This window comes from Pundamilia nyererei, unplaced genomic scaffold (genome assembly GCF_000239375.1).
Source record: "Pundamilia nyererei isolate P.nyererei 1_Seehausen unplaced genomic scaffold, PunNye1.0 scaffold00120, whole genome shotgun sequence".
In the NCBI taxonomy this organism is placed as follows: domain Eukaryota; kingdom Metazoa; phylum Chordata; class Actinopteri; order Cichliformes; family Cichlidae; genus Pundamilia; species Pundamilia nyererei.
Genome location: NW_005187521.1, coordinates 1,310,770 through 1,326,250, shown reverse-complemented (window position 1 = coordinate 1,326,250; position 15,481 = coordinate 1,310,770). Strand labels below are relative to the sequence as shown.

The 15,481-nt window shown below is 41.9% G+C and overlaps 3 protein-coding genes across 6 annotated transcripts in view; 2 read left to right on the top strand and 1 right to left on the bottom strand.

Moving 5' to 3' along the window:
- The window catches only part of LOC102215186 (signal-induced proliferation-associated 1-like protein 2), an 80,351-nt gene extending 72,209 nt beyond the window's left edge, over positions 1-8,142 (bottom strand). For all 4 annotated transcript variants that reach the window (XM_005742424.1, XM_005742426.1, XM_005742425.1 and 1 more), the window contains exon 1: positions 7,978-8,142. The gene's annotated coding sequence lies outside the window, so the exon portion shown is untranslated. The remainder of the gene's footprint in view (positions 1-7,977) is intronic.
- Positions 8,143-8,650: 508 nt separating this feature from the next.
- Positions 8,651-11,353, top strand: map10 (microtubule associated protein 10). The gene has a single exon (XM_005742423.1). The coding sequence runs from the start codon at positions 8,756-8,758 to the stop codon at positions 11,228-11,230; it is 2,475 nt and encodes an 824-aa protein (XP_005742480.1). The 5' UTR covers positions 8,651-8,755; the 3' UTR covers positions 11,231-11,353.
- A 1,177-nt stretch (positions 11,354-12,530) lies between these two features.
- Positions 12,531-15,457, top strand: ntpcr (nucleoside-triphosphatase, cancer-related). The gene is made up of 5 exons (XM_005742422.1): positions 12,531-12,621; positions 13,014-13,176; positions 13,263-13,368; positions 14,006-14,221; positions 14,719-15,457. Exons 1-5 carry the CDS (start codon positions 12,588-12,590, stop codon positions 14,794-14,796), a joined length of 597 nt encoding a protein of 198 aa, XP_005742479.1. The 5' UTR covers positions 12,531-12,587; the 3' UTR covers positions 14,797-15,457.
- The last annotated feature ends 24 nt before the right edge of the window (positions 15,458-15,481 follow it).

Genomic DNA, 15,481 nt, shown 5'->3' with positions numbered 1-15,481 from the left:
AACACACACACACACACACACACACACACACACACACACACACACACACACACACACACACACACACACACAGCAAAAAGAGAGAAAGCAATAATAAAAAGGTACCGATTTGCACCACTGACATTATTACATTGTTTGGATGTGGTTGGTAGCAGAGCAGGGGATTTTTACTTTAAAATCATGGATGTGGCCGAGTCACATGGGATTAAGGTCACAGAAGACCCTCACAGTTATTACAAAGAGGCTATTACACAGTTATTACACTAGCCTGATAGTATGGAACCTTTGTCATTTGTAATGATTACTCTGTCATCTCTGATCTTGCTCCCATGTGTATAATTTATAATGGAAAAAACCCACACATATAACCTAACCTGTACTGTGTGTGTGTGTGTGTGTGTGTGTGTGTGCGTGCGTGCGTGTGTGCGTATATATAAATATAAATAAAAATAAAAATTCTCCTGTGCAAATGAATATCTTGTTGTTGTTTTTTTGTTCCCTTTGGTCCTTCATTCAGTCTCTTTCCCAAACAACAACTGTTGAGTTTCCAGTGAAAATTTGAAGCCTATACAAAGAAAGAGCAAGCTCATATGCATAAGAAGAGCAGACAATTTTCACACATAATCTTTGGTGAATGAGGCCTTGCTGTACACCACCTTGCCATGGGCACGTTGTCTATTCTGCAGGACAACAGCAAATATATAACAAACAAGTCAGCATTGACTAAACAAGAAAACGTCTCTGTGTGAGGAAAGGGAAAAGCAAGACCTCTCCTCAGGGACCCCCGGGCTCAGACCGCCTTTCAGTGGAAATTAAGCAAAATGACAGGAAATAATTAACTGACACTAATTTCTCTCGTTATGGACCCCCAGGATATGTCAAATGTCATCACCTGAGAGATCTGCGTGTGTGACCTGATGACTAGCCGTGTAGCTAGCTTAGCTTTCTGTGAGGATATTGAAGCAAATGCACTACAAACTATCCATCAAAGGTTGGCAGCTTCCTCTGACCTCTGTCCTTTGGTATTTGTGTTTTCTTCCCAAACACAGATCATCTTGAGACAGATGAGAACAATGTAATTATACAGCTGCTCCTGCGGTCAGATATACAGCACCTGGCTGTGCATCTAGCATTTGTGTGTTCATTGGTTCGTTGTGTTTTGGCTCGAGCTCATGCAGCTTAGCGCTGAACTGCCTGTGGCCCTACAGTCCTGTTTACATTTCAGAGAGCTTCCAAAGGCTTCCAGTAAACATGGCCTGGGGAAGGTAAGCACTGAATGAACACACAGCTGTGGAGCTATGTAAGAATTACAAATACACAAATCTCCTGTCGGGGTCCTAGCATAGTGTCTGGGACACTGTTTGTCCTGATTGTGTTATGTAATCTTATTTTCCTCTTCTTTTAAAGGCAGTAAACCCATATAAAGACTAGCACTCAGTGCTTTCCCTCTAGCTCTGCATTCTGCATCTTGCCACCCCCTGTGGCTAACCTCCAAACATCCACAGCAGCTTTCAATACACTCCGCTGCAGAGGAGGTGGAGGGGGCAGTTGATCTCCTTCACAGTGACAAACAGTGCGATTACAGAAGAAAGAAAAAGGAAAAAAGAAAATCAGGTCACTGTCACTCAAGATCATTATCCTCTATCAATAATCTCTACAAATCCCATAGAAGCAGGGCTAGACAAAGAAATAAATAGGAAGGGAAAAAAAGAGATGGAATATAATGTTCTAGCATATTAGATCTGCTTGGCTGGGCCGGTGCTCCTTAAACACATCATACCGCTGCTGCCCCAAGAACAAGGAAAGGCCAAGCTGACTGTTCAGCTTCTTTCCTCTTTAGCCTTCCCATCTACTTTGTGTAAAAGGTTTCCCTGTATTATCTCAGGCGTGTCTAAAATATTCAGACTATACCAACTTACAAGAATAGGCCAAAAGCAACATCACGTACAGCCATTTCTGTGCTGTAAATGACTTTCTTTTTTAAAAAAATAAAAAATAAAAAATAAAAAAAAAAGCTTCACAGTAATGTCCCAGTAATGTCATTCCCATGAATGAGAAAGTATCTAAGCTGAACTCCAAGAAACCAAGTATTTATATTTAAAGGATTTTGAAGACACTATGTTTATGTGCACCAAATGGAGCTTGGAAGAACAGCTGACCTCTTCGAGCCAACACTTAAGATTTTAATAGCTTTCCGCTTGAGTCGAAAGAAATTACACAATCACAATAACGCATTGCATCACACCACTTCAAAATTCGCAGTGACAATAAAAGTACAAATGGCCACATTTGTTTTAGTTTTGGTGATTCCCAGGGTAGCTAAACTCATTATCATCTGATTTATGGAGCAGTGGAAGCACAAACAAGAATAACATCCTCCTCCCAATATGTCTCATCAGTACTTTTAAAAACACAATGACAGGCTACACACCATGACTAGACTTTCTAATTTGTCTCATGTCATTGATCTGGGAACATGAAAGGAACCGGCTATAAAAGGAAAAAAAAAAAAAGCAACACTCTCTCACAATTGACAATGGGCTATTTAGGAGAAAGTTCCTTCCTTTTGAAAAAGGCTGATACACAACAGAAATCCTGCACATACCACTCTGCAAACAAGGCACAACAGGGCAACACACAGAAAAACAAAATAATCCCATCATATAGCGAAAAGGAGTTAAAATTCTGCATCGCTGTCTAGACATACATTTTATATTTCTAATATTAAAACTTGAACCTTTTGTTACCGCTTAAGCTCTACAGTGCGATATTCATTGAAGCCATCCTCCTACCAATGTAGATTATAATGATTTTTGTCATAACCTTGTGCTCAACAACAGTGTAGAAGCACTGCAGTGTGCTCACGAGGTTAAGTGAAGGATACTGGCCCCAGCAGCAATGCCTCAGTGATTCACACACACACACACACACACACACACACACACACACACACACACACACACACACACACAAAAGCCCGAGCACTTTATGGCACATCTGTCACGGATCTGCTCCATTTCAGTTGTTAATTACAATCATCCTCTATCAGAAACCAGTCGTGCACTTTTAACGCTTAAAATGCCTTAGCTTATCCCAGGTCGATCTGATAGTCAAGGACACTGATGCATGCACGGGAGGGGCTTTGTGTCACTTTGGCCCACATTTTAAGACTACAGGAGCAGTTTTCTGTACTTTCAAGGAATACCATGATGACTATTATATACATTTGTATCAGGGAAAACACAATATCTTGAGTAATATGGGAAAACAACAGGGAAACGCTGATTCTGGATCTCTGGGCTGATACAATAGGTGTGCGTGCATGCAAGACAGAGAGATCAGATTCCAAGTGGACAGCACTAAATACAAAATCATATGCATCTTTCCTACAGTTGGAATAAGCCTTACTTGCATATCACTGCAGTTGATTGGTCTCTGCCAATCAAATTTGACTGATGATAGGTGGAAGAAGCAACTGTTTACGGGGGCCTTTGACTTTCTATTAGAAGTAGTCAAATGACACATGACAGACACAGGTGAAAAAACTACAACCAATTTGTGATCCAATCAAATTAGACACACATTTAATCAAACAGAGTAAAAGCAACATTCCTAACAAGTAACCGGTTCCACTTCCTGTGTGTGACACATGTGATATACTGAGGTTCCAATAAACAGACGAAGATAGAAAAGTGTACAGAAATGACATCCTGTCTGGACTCTGTCTGCATCATCCTCACCCAGTCATGTCCATTTACTTAAACAGGGCTATTCTTTTCCACTACGGTAGGGAGGAGGTATGCACAGGGGCACCAAATCCTCCTTATCTCCCAAAGGGGGCTGGCTGCAACAACAGAGGTCAGCTGTCCCGATTGTGCGGGCCTGTCGGGGGAAACACAGACTGACTTAACCTATGGGTCACTGCCGGTCTTGGCTCCCATCAAGTCAGTGACTAGCCAGGACTTATCCTCTCCATTGCAGACCAGCGACAAAACATTTAGACAAAGCACATAAATAACTTTCACTGGCATTTCTCCAGCCTTTATGGTACAAACACAGTGAGTGTGAGCATAGCTCATTGGGGCAGGAAGAAGCATTCGCCCACATGCTTCTCAGCTGCAAATCTATAATGTACGGGACTTTTTAAATTTTCGTTTTTAAAAAGTCAATGTTAAATATGAGTCTGGTGAAACAACAACCCTCACAACTCTAACAAACCACCATACTGACTGTATGGATAAACCTGTGATTTGAGGTGAGGGAATGGCTAATAAGTATGGCAATGATATTCCTTCTATATTAAATTATTAAGTCTTTTATTTAAACAGGCAGCCTCACCGAGACCAAGAAGCCCCATATTTCACAATTCTGTCTGGCATGTGGACAATTAACAATTTTCTTTCAGACAAAGCATTGTTGTACAGTCTGCTGTCTGTAAACCACTGCCATGTAGTCAACATCACATCTGTCTGTCATGCAAACAGGATACAGCCTGGTTTTGAAAATTATGTGGGGATCATGTTAAACGGTAAGGTCAACGCTGGTTAAGCTGGTCTTCATGACAAGCAACAGTAATGTGTTAAGCATATAAAATGCAACATGCCATTCCTTAGTCACTGTCTGACTTAGAGCCAAGGAGCTTCAAAACATCGTATAGCATCCTTCACTCCTGCTGACGCTATCAGATGCCAAAGTAAGGTCAACAAAGATTAACAAAGGATACATGTCCCAGACACCAAGGCTATTACCATGTTCCCAGGATACAAACCGCAAGCCATAACGTCTCAATTGCCCATCTTGCATAAGGAGTGGAAATATGGAACTAGGAAGGCCTGTTCTCACAGTGATTTCCTGAGATGAATACTGGCACAAACCACACAAACCAGTGACTAAGCAAGAAAATTAGCACCTTAATACTATTACAATGATTGCACATTAAGAAACCATACTGTGCACAGTGCAGACAAAATTGATGAATAACCCAATAGGAAAATCACCATGCTGATCAGCAGCGAGAACAAGATATCTCAATACTCCTCTGAGAACCATGTGGAAGGTTTATTGTTTACCAGATAAATGAGGGGTACTGATGATAGTTCTGGTGCTTTTACCCGATCATCAGCGATACAAATTTCATAATCCCAAATTAAAAAGGAAGCTTTTGTCTACTCTGGGCACATTATGAACAGTGCTTAGTGAATCACCCACATCCATCACAAACAGACCCCAAGTGGAGCAAAGACTAAATTCACAAAAAACGACAACAACATTATCCTAATGACTTCATCTATGCTGTCCTGACAGCGGTGAGTTGACTTAAATCCTTCCATAAATCCAGACCGCAATCAAAACAAAGGCTGGCAAAAAAGGTGGAGAGAAAGAGTGGCTCTCACAACATGAGCAGGCAGCATGTGATCCCCTGTCTGCTGGTTGGTTGGTTTTGAAGCAACAGGATTTGGTTGGGGAGACCCATTGTGACTCCTAGCTAGCCAGCCAGCCAGTCAGCTGGCACGCACCAGACGAGGTTTCTGATCCTCATCACATGAAAGGGGTGTGGGACTGGTTGGAAATGGTTGCAAGAGAATCCTTCAATGGCGGGAAATGCATCATCATTATTAAAAAAAACAAAACCCTGGCTTAAAACCGAGACCTTTAGCAGTTTTGTTTCACTTCTGCTGTTTTCCAAATTATGACTTGTCAGCATGCTGGTAGGAAACCACCGTGGGAACAGAAACAACAGAAAGAAAAGAAACATCCCAAGCAAGCAACTGATGTGAGAAGACTGATATCCGCCAACACTGTTAAATAATCAATGTGTTACAGTAACATCTTCACAGACAATTTCTGTGACACAACCCAAGGATAATGGCTGTAATTCTAGTTAGGCGTCTCCAGGCCCAGTAGCCCGGAAGACATCCTAAACAGCTCTGCAATGATAACAACTGGATATGGCCCACGGGCATGTCACAGGAAGCCGTTTCTCTGCCAGACCTGACAGGTGCCTTATTGTTCAGCTGCGCACATAACTTTATTTTGAAAGACATATCTATCTGGCTCAATTACCCATTGTCTGGTTAGTCATGCAGAAGGCGCTGTTAGAAATAGATGAGCACATATTTCTTCTTTGGGGCCCTCTCAGCAACCTATTGATGGCAGAACACAACAGATCCCTATTCAAATTAAGATTGAAGGAGTTACCACGGCACTGTCATTATTGTGGCTGCTGAGCAAGTCTTGCTCCAGGAGTGTGCCAATGACAGGGGGTGAGATGGGGTACCCAGGACCCTTAATCTCATCTACATTATCTTTCATCTTTTATCATCTGAAAAAAAAAACCCTACATTTGCTTCTATAGCGTAACTTTCAAATGTAAAACCCAGCAGCCAGAAATTAACAAAAGACATTAATCCAACCTAGAAAGGTAGCCTAATAGAAATATGTGCATGATGATAGCGAGAATGAGAAGATAAAAGGGATTAGGGTTCCATTATGTACAAAGAATAATAACAATTGACTATTATGCATAATATTGCTTAATATTCCACACATCATTACAGACATCTTTGCACCCGTTCAGGTTGCTTCCCTAACATGCAGACCTATGACAGCTGCAGTTAAGCCAAGCATTTTTAGTGTTAAAAGGAAAGAAAAAAAAAGTTAAACATTAAAGCAGGCCATGAACATACCATCTTAAAACACTTCTCTGCCTACTTAGTTCGGCAAATCCCCTGGAAAACTAATCTTTCCCAGACTCAAAACCCTGTGAAAAATAATGGTGCCTTATTGATTTTAAGCGCTCCGGGAGCAGAGAACTATGTATGCTTGATGTGGTCAGATGTAAGCTGCAAAGACAAAAGGAAACGCATGCAGAGGACTGTAAATTAAGCAATAGAAACTCAGGATTTACACTCCTAGCACCTAGTCGTATCTGTAGCCTTCCATCAGCAGAGAATTGGGCCTATTTATTTTCCTTTATTGGGGATTTAGTTACCGCGGAGGCTCAACTTCCTGCAGGAAGGATACGGTGCTTAAGGACAAACAACACTGGACTTACTTTCCCAGTGGAGTATACAGTGCAGTGTATGTTGAATAGGTCACAGAAGCGGCCAGCAACCAAACAAGATTGTATATGCTGTGTAGAAGCTGGCTGCCAGATATTATTTATGAAGAAACCAAACAACCGGGACTGTTGGAGGGGGGAACTGTCTTTTGTCTGCTCATAATAACAACCTGCTGCAAAGTAAAACCACAAAAAGGACACAAAACACAACAGCAAATTGTTTACATAAAAAAAAAAAACATATCCCACTCAGGTTTTCGGAGGAAAATATTAAATATGGTTGGTGAGAGCATATGGGCTGGTAAGCAAGTGAAGGCTTTATTACACACGGCCAGTTGGACAAAGCTGCCTTTATCGCCCCCCACCGTTTTAATGGAAGCACGCCACTCAAAACAGATTCATTCAAAAATACTCCAGTCCACTGTGCCCCCACGTCCCCCATCACAAACCATCACCACTACCACAAGTAAACGTTATCAAACACACAGTTCCTTCAAAATCACACCGAAATAAGAAGCTTGCACTCTGTCTCCAAAAATGTTAAAATAAAGATGTTTTACGCTGAAACTGCTTTATTTGTAAATCTTGCAATGTCCTGAGTAAACAAACAGGAATCCAGTTAAACTGACCAGCAGCATTAGTCATAAGGAACAGAGACAAATATAGGTTATATATATACATAAAGTCCACTCCTGAAACATCATAACCTCCACCCCTCGCTCGGACTGCACCACCATCGGTGCTTGAAATCAACTTTATCCTTTGTGTTCACCATTACCATCGACGTGCCAGCTGAGTTTGTACGCCTCTGCCACTCTGCCCGTGTGCAGCGCTCCCCGCTTTTAGTTCCCCAGCTTCACTTTTTTACTTTGTTGCTACCTTCAGAGGTAGAACGAAAAAGGGCGTGCAAGCCTTACCTTCAAATCCGAGCCGGTGTCCTGTCCCGGTTGTTAACGGCGTTAGTTATCCGTAAAAGGTAAAACCAGCTGAAGCTGCCGTAGTCGCTCTCACATCTCCCCCTTTCAGTCTCCGGCAGACTGAAGTAGCACGGACCATAGCGATACCCATCCAGCACCTTTGTGCGTGATGACGACACGCAGCGAGGCTCCGCCCACCGCTACTCCGCTCCCCTGTGATGACCTATACATATAGGTTTGTAGGTTAATATTGAAGGAGGACTACCAGATAAACCCTAACCCCCCACACGAACCTAAAGGCGTCTAATGAAACTGTCCTGCAAACTAAGTCTGGTGGCCTTGTTGCTATTTGCCACGAGTCTATTTTAGGGTATAAGTCCAATAAGCCCCACAGTGGCACCATCTGGTGAACTGCAGGAAAGTTACTCCCTCGAACTACCTGAATATTGCTTTTCTTTCCGTGTCTATCGGTTTTTGTGCTTTCTATGCTTCTCGATTTAAACTTGTGAACAAGCGCTCCAAATTTAAGTAATAGCTATTTTATTGAAAAATAAATAAAACGCGCAAAAAAACCACCTCCCCCGAAATTGTCGACTGGCTAATTAATTAAGTCCGTATGTAGAGAAACATCATTTCCCACAAATCTCGCGCTCTGACGTAAAACCCTTGCGACAGCTGTTTCCATGGAAGCCGATGGAAGCTAAAAGCGCTTGTTAGCGGATTATCTGACGTCTTGATAGTTAGCCCTTTGGTTCTCTGTGGCCAAACAGCTTTCGGGATGTCGGGACAACTAAACAGCGATAATCCAGAGACTCTGTTTTCATTGGAGCTTTTAGTGGAATACATTCGAGTAGAGAAAAATTGTAAAATCCTTAACGAGTTGGCTCTGGGAGTCACACTCCTGAACTTTCCGACGCTGCTAATTTATCAGTCACAGCAGCAACACCAGCAGATCAGCGGGAGCAGTAACAACCCCGGGCACAATGAAAAGGAGAAACCTGGAATGTTCGCCTTTAACAGAGGAAAGTGTTGTTTCTTCAAAATGGACTTAAACTCACTGCACGTACAGCTGTCCAACACCCCGCTGTATGGTATGGTGCTGGATGTTACAGAGGAGAGTCCCAAGTTAGTCGGCTCCTGTATGATATCACTGGCTAAAGCGATGGACAGAATCAGACAGGATGTGACTGAACGGGGGGTTTCTAGTCCCTCCTATCACGTAGAAAGGGGGCTTGTTGTCTCTATATGCAACCTCGCGGGGGAGAAAGTCGGAGCAATGTCCCTGAGTTATAAACTGTTATGTCTTGGAGCGAGTCTGCTGCCACACATCACAGAGAGGGAGAGAGTGCCTGGAGGGCAGCAGGCACAAGAACATGTCAAGGAGACAAACAAGTCTACATCGCAGCCTCCTGACTCTGGAAATGTCTGCTCACCAACCCCACAGTGTAGTGGAAAAGCCCAAAGAAAAGGGGAGGTAAATGCAGAAGTTTTGTTAAGTAAAGATAGAAAGGAGGAGGAAGACGATGACGTGTTTGATGGTACTGAACACAGACCACAAGACGAAGCTGAAAATGATTCTGAGGAGGATTTAACTGTATTCTGTCCCCCACATCTTTACTATTCTGCAGAGGAAAAAGGAGTAAATGAACAAGGTGATTACAAATCATGGACTCTGGATTCAGAAGCTCCTGTTTTTGAAGATTCATGTTCAGAGGAAGAAGTGGATGAAAAGGAAGTGGAAAGTCCAAGTTCTCCAGCGATGCATTCAGAAGTGAGACACGATGCGAAAATAAGAAACCAAGAAACAAGCACAATGCCTCCAAATGTCCTCGGGGAAGCCTTACAGCGGATGCCTTTGCTAAACGCTCTGCTTGTTGAACTGTCACAGCTAAACAGCAACCAGCCCTTGACTGTTCACCCCAGTCTCGCTTGGATATACAGGCCTGCTTCTGCAGAGCTTTCAGCTAAAAACACACCACAGAAGGCACAAACCAAATCCCTGAAGAAAACCAAACATGAAACTTTTCCTCATCTGAGACGCTTTCATTCCTCCAGAAATGTTTCCACACATATAGTTAGACCTGATTCTGTAAAACTAAAGGACAAAAAAGAAAATATGTTGCTTGAGAATAAAAGCTCATGTAAATCACCCAGGAAGAAGCTTGTGTGTGGAACAACTAAAACATTTAATCTAAGGCTGAAGCAGATTTCTCCTCTCAGAGTAAACCGTCGTGAATGTGAGGAGTTAAAACAGAATAAAACACAAGTAAACGAAAAGACTGGGTTAGGTCATAAAACCATTAAGTCTGGAAAAAGGAAGTCGGTAATAAAGAGGAGCTCTGATTTTAATGAAAATATTGAGACGGTGATGCAGAGCATCAGCCGGGATTCTGCGCTACAGGAAACAGTCACACTAAAACAGCATGTGAAAGTCGAGGGTAAACAATGCAGAGGCTCTCCGACAACTTCAGAAAAGGCTCTTCTTTCTGAAACACTCTCGAAATGTATTCACATCCCCAGCGTGGATACTGACAGTGTTCCCCAAAGCAAAGACAAGAGCGAGCATCACAGCGAATCAGATCAATCACAGTCTGAATCTGACAGGCGCGGAGATAAAATTGAATCTTCAAGAAGCCGCAGACGCAGCAGCTCAAAGTCTTCATTTTCAGACTCCAGCTGGGCTGGAAATGAGGAAGCAGACTATGTTGATGACTTTAACAGCCTCGAGCCCAGTGATGCCTACTCTCCTGACCCTTTGAGCAGCCCCGAGCCCTCCAGAGCAAAGACTCCAAAGTCTCCAGTTCGCTTTTGGAACTCTGATTCGGAATCCGACAGCGTCCAGAGAAGATCAGCCCCCCTTCCTGTGCCCATCAAAGCCCCCAGCTCTCCAAAGCATACTCTGAGGGGTACACACATCATCCGACCTCGTACCCAAACCTCTGCCCTCAGCTGTTCCTCTGATGAGTGTGACAGAGACAGGTCAGCCTCCCTGCAAAGTAGAAAGCAGATGTCAGCGAGTGGCAGAGTGGAAATGACTTCCTGCACTGAGAGTTTGATGTCATCGAGAGGTCAGACGAGTGCGTTAGCCAACCACAGCATCCCCATTCGAGGATTTTCTGCAGACTCTGTGTCCTCCGTTGAACCCCAGGAGGTAGAGGAACTGGAGGATGAACTGGGATCTCTGGATTTCAGGAAAGAGTATCAGCATATCTCTGAGCTAGTGGCCAGCAAACTCCCTGGGTACACTATGTAAAGGGGGAAAAAGCATATAAATATACCCTATGGCAACATCAAGAATTGTAGTATTGTATGTAGCAAAGAAATCAACTTGTATATTTAATTCCTTTTCATAATGTCTGCAAATGCTCTTGAATAAAGACGTTTTTGGAAATTTTGTAGTCATTTTTTATCTTAATCACTCAGTTAATACTGGAGCTACTAGATAATTGCATTAAGCTTTGGGCCATGAGTCTTTAGATAACATATAAGAGGATGAAAAATCTCTATAAGCGTGCCATTTATGCAAATCATTTAGCATAAAAGCGCCAAATCAGCAGATTTAGTCACAAGCTGAAAATCTCCAGGTCCTGTAGCAGCTCCTGATTTCAGGGCATTTCCTTTAAATTCCACCTGCTACTTTCCATTTATCCCCTCATATCATTTGACAAGGAAAACAAAGACTGTATGGAAATAATATTTATATGTATACAGATAAATTATCAGGCATGATACAACCTCATACCACTTTCAATTATGTCTTTTAAATTACTATCTGTTTAAATTTCTTTGTTCATACGTATTTAACTATTATTTTTCTTTGTATGTGTCATCCTATCTAGAAGTTGGTTTATTTCAATATTTTCTTTCTACATTTCATTATGTGTTTCTGTTTTCGTGTTCAGAGGGCAGGCTGTCAAAGTGTGTTGTGAAGTCAAATTTTTAAATATTAATCCATTGTTGTCAGATCCACAATTGAAATGGCTGTCCTAACATATCTGAAGATAATCACAAACACACGAATGCATACTTAAACTAATAACTTTGCAATGGATAAAACTGAAAAATTGGAACGTTATCAATAGGGGAATGAATACAAAGGCAAAGAAATGCAACACAAGTTCAAACAAATAGTAATCTATATCACATTTTAGACTTAAATACACGTTTTACTTAAATTGTGTTTTTGATGGATTTCAAGCAATATTATTTATATAAGATTTGGGCAGTCTTGGCATTTCACAAGGCATCTTGCATAAAAGAGTTAACCAGCTGCACCTTAATAATTCGGAAAATGTTAGTTTTATTCAACCGTATACTTCACTAACTTTTACTGGGAAATGTTGGACTTGTTGATCCACTACTCTATAACTCTATATTAAAGTTGTACAAAACCCAAGTTTTATTTTTAAAAGAAAAATAAGTTGTTTATGGCAAACATTTTCTTTTATAAATGTACCCATTTAACTTGTCTTTTATATCTGATTTGGTTTTTAAAAAAATCATTTAAAAAAATCGTTAAATGTGCCGTCCTAAGTTTTACCTCTTACTGCGCATGCGTCAACTCTGTGTCCGGAAGAGCTGCAGGAACACGTTGGACGGTGGAAACCACAATGTTCAAGCACGTATTTCTGACAGGACCTCCAGGTAACAGTCAGCAGTGAGTGCACCCAGCTGCTGAAGCTAAAGTCGCTGTAAATCTAAAGTTGTCAGTCAGCTGTTTTAAGAAAAAGTCAGTCTTAACGTTGATTTGAATGAAGGTTAGCTTATTCCAGTTACTCTTATTCGGGTAAGAAACCCAATTAACGTTTCAGCCTTTTTTGTTTAGTTTAGTTTGTGTTTATTATTCTTAGTATTATTATAACGATGGAGTGACGCCATATTTTTGATGATTTACATAAATATATTATGCTACCTAATCGTCTGAGAGCTGTAAGGATTAAATACATTGTTTTACCATAGTAATACTTAAGGCAGGATTCCTCCGCTTGAAACGGTGATATTTCAGTTGTTCGACAGTTTGTCTGTTTTGCCTTCAGGTGTGGGGAAAACCACCCTGGTCCAGAAAGCCTGCGAGGCTTTAGTGTCATCAGGAGTGGGAGCTGAAGGCTTTTACACGGAGGAGGTCAGGGAAGGGGGCCGGAGAGTCGGCTTTGATGTGGTCACCCTGACAGGAGCGAGGGGCCACCTGTCCAGAATCAGGTAGCGGTGTTGTCATGCAGTCTCACTCAAACTGCCTGCTCTCTTTTTCTCACTTTGTTTTGACTCGCGTCTTTTTTAACTTGCAGAGACAGTAGAGACAGCCAGCCTCACGGCAGGCGGGAGTACACAGTTGGCCAGTATGTGGTCGACTTGCCTTCATTTGAAAATCTGGCTCTCCCCCTCTTCAGAAATGTAAGTAAGCAGCACATGGGCTTTTTTAAAGCCACCCTCATCAGTAGATCACAGCAAGTAAAAGACTCCCTTCTCCCCTCCACTTTGATTTTTTTTTCTGAAAACTGATGGAATAATTGGAAGCTTGCAAACACGTAAATTCCACAGTGACATTTTTAGTGTTCGTGGTGCCGTCTGGCTGTCACTGACCGTGATTAATCCGGCATGTAAAGTGAACCTGGAGTGACGCCTACACATGCGCTGTAAAGAAAGATGTCTGTGCCTCGGCAGCGCGTGGTTCACTTTCATCTCACTCTCTCTGTAATCACAGCAGATCTGCAGTGTAGCATCACACAAAACGCTTTCGGTGTCAGTCATACGTGAAATATTAAAACGACGAGCGTCTGCCTGTAAAAGATGTTTCCCTTAACTAACCAAACTAAGCATCCAAAATAGTCTTTAGTGCTTAAATGAATAGATATCTCCTCCGATGGATTGTGCTTGATTTTAAGCAACTAGGAAATTTCTCTTTTCTTTTTTCTGGTGTTTTACAGACCAAAGGATTTGCTGACATTATAATTAAAGATCAATTGGTGACAAAGTAATCGTTAGCTTGAGCTCCACTACTCCATGTAATGTCTGCATCGTTCATCTCCAGATTGGTTCGGCGGATGGAAGCAGCAGCAGCAGGAAGGTGTTTGTCATCGATGAGATTGGGAAAATGGAGCTCTTCAGCCAGTCTTTCATCAGGGCAGTGAGACAGACCTTAGATAGCTCTTCCTGCACCATCCTGGGCACCATCCCCATCCCTAAAGGTAAACCCCTGGGGCTGGTCGAAGAGGTGCGGAACAGGAGGGACGTCAAGGTGTTCACTGTGAGTATAAATAATCCTAGTATGCTTCCCCTGCTATTTTAAAACAGATTTTGATAGCTATAGGATTCTGCTTAGACTGCATCCACTTGGCCTTAGGAAGCAGTCTGTTCACTAACATACAGGGGCCATGCCCTGCATTATCCCTCCTCTACGGCAGGATTAACTCTAAATCATGCGTGACTGATTTAACAACAAAGGGAGGGCTCAAATGTCAAAATAATTCATCACGGAAGACTCAGTTATGGATTTTGTCATGCAAACTACTCACTGTACTCCCTCTCAGGCTGGGGGAGTTATTACATGAGGCAGAATGAACTTAAAGACATACCATTGGTAATTTTACTTGTATTACAGCAGGTCAGATTAGGCATTGGACATTATATTCTATATTTATTTCATATTAATCTTTGTTTTTAATGCATGGCTGTATATTCTGCTCACACAGGCTACAAACACTTTCTAAATTCTTTGTTTACTTGTTCCTTTTTCCCATTTAGGTGTCTAAGGAGAACAGAAATGCTATTCTACAAGACATCTTAGAGACACTGCAGGAATGTTTAAAGTCGAAAGCCTAATATTGAGCTTCGTATGGAGCCTCTAAAAAGGAAAAAACCCTGCAGCTCGCGTGTGGCTCTTTGCTGACTACAAGTTTTCTAAGTGTCAGCGCTGGAACAGTTCAAACAGCCAGAGACGATTAAAAGGATCTACCCGCGCTTTGCAACTGGGGTTGCGACCTGAGCTTAGAGGCATCCCTGGCTGCTGGGGGAGTTGGTGTGTCGCATGCATTTATTTATGTTAACAATTAATTTTTTTTCCCCCCTTTCTCATACAGCCTCAGACTGGTGTGCATGCTGAATAATTGATTGAGAGATTGAAGACAGCGGGGAAATAGTTCAGTTTCTGGGTGAATACATCAAAGCCTCAAAAACAGGTCTTTATTGTTTAACTGATTTATAGAGACATCAGAAGGCATTTTTCTTCTGTTAGTATAAAATATCATTTTATTTTCCCCACAAAGTCAGGTGGTGCTGCCGTTTTTAATAAAGGGGCCAACGAAGCCGTGCCCCTGTTGACTCATTTAGCTCTTTGCTATGCGAGCCTCCGTTTGTCTCATCAACCTGAGGCTGTTCTCATTGAAAGTCGATCAATATTTAACGATGCAGCCCATCCTTTCATGGTTTATTCATCGTCTAATGTGAACAGAAAATAATTTAAAAATAAACAGTTTGTTTTTCTCGGGTATTTATTGTTCATTTTCTT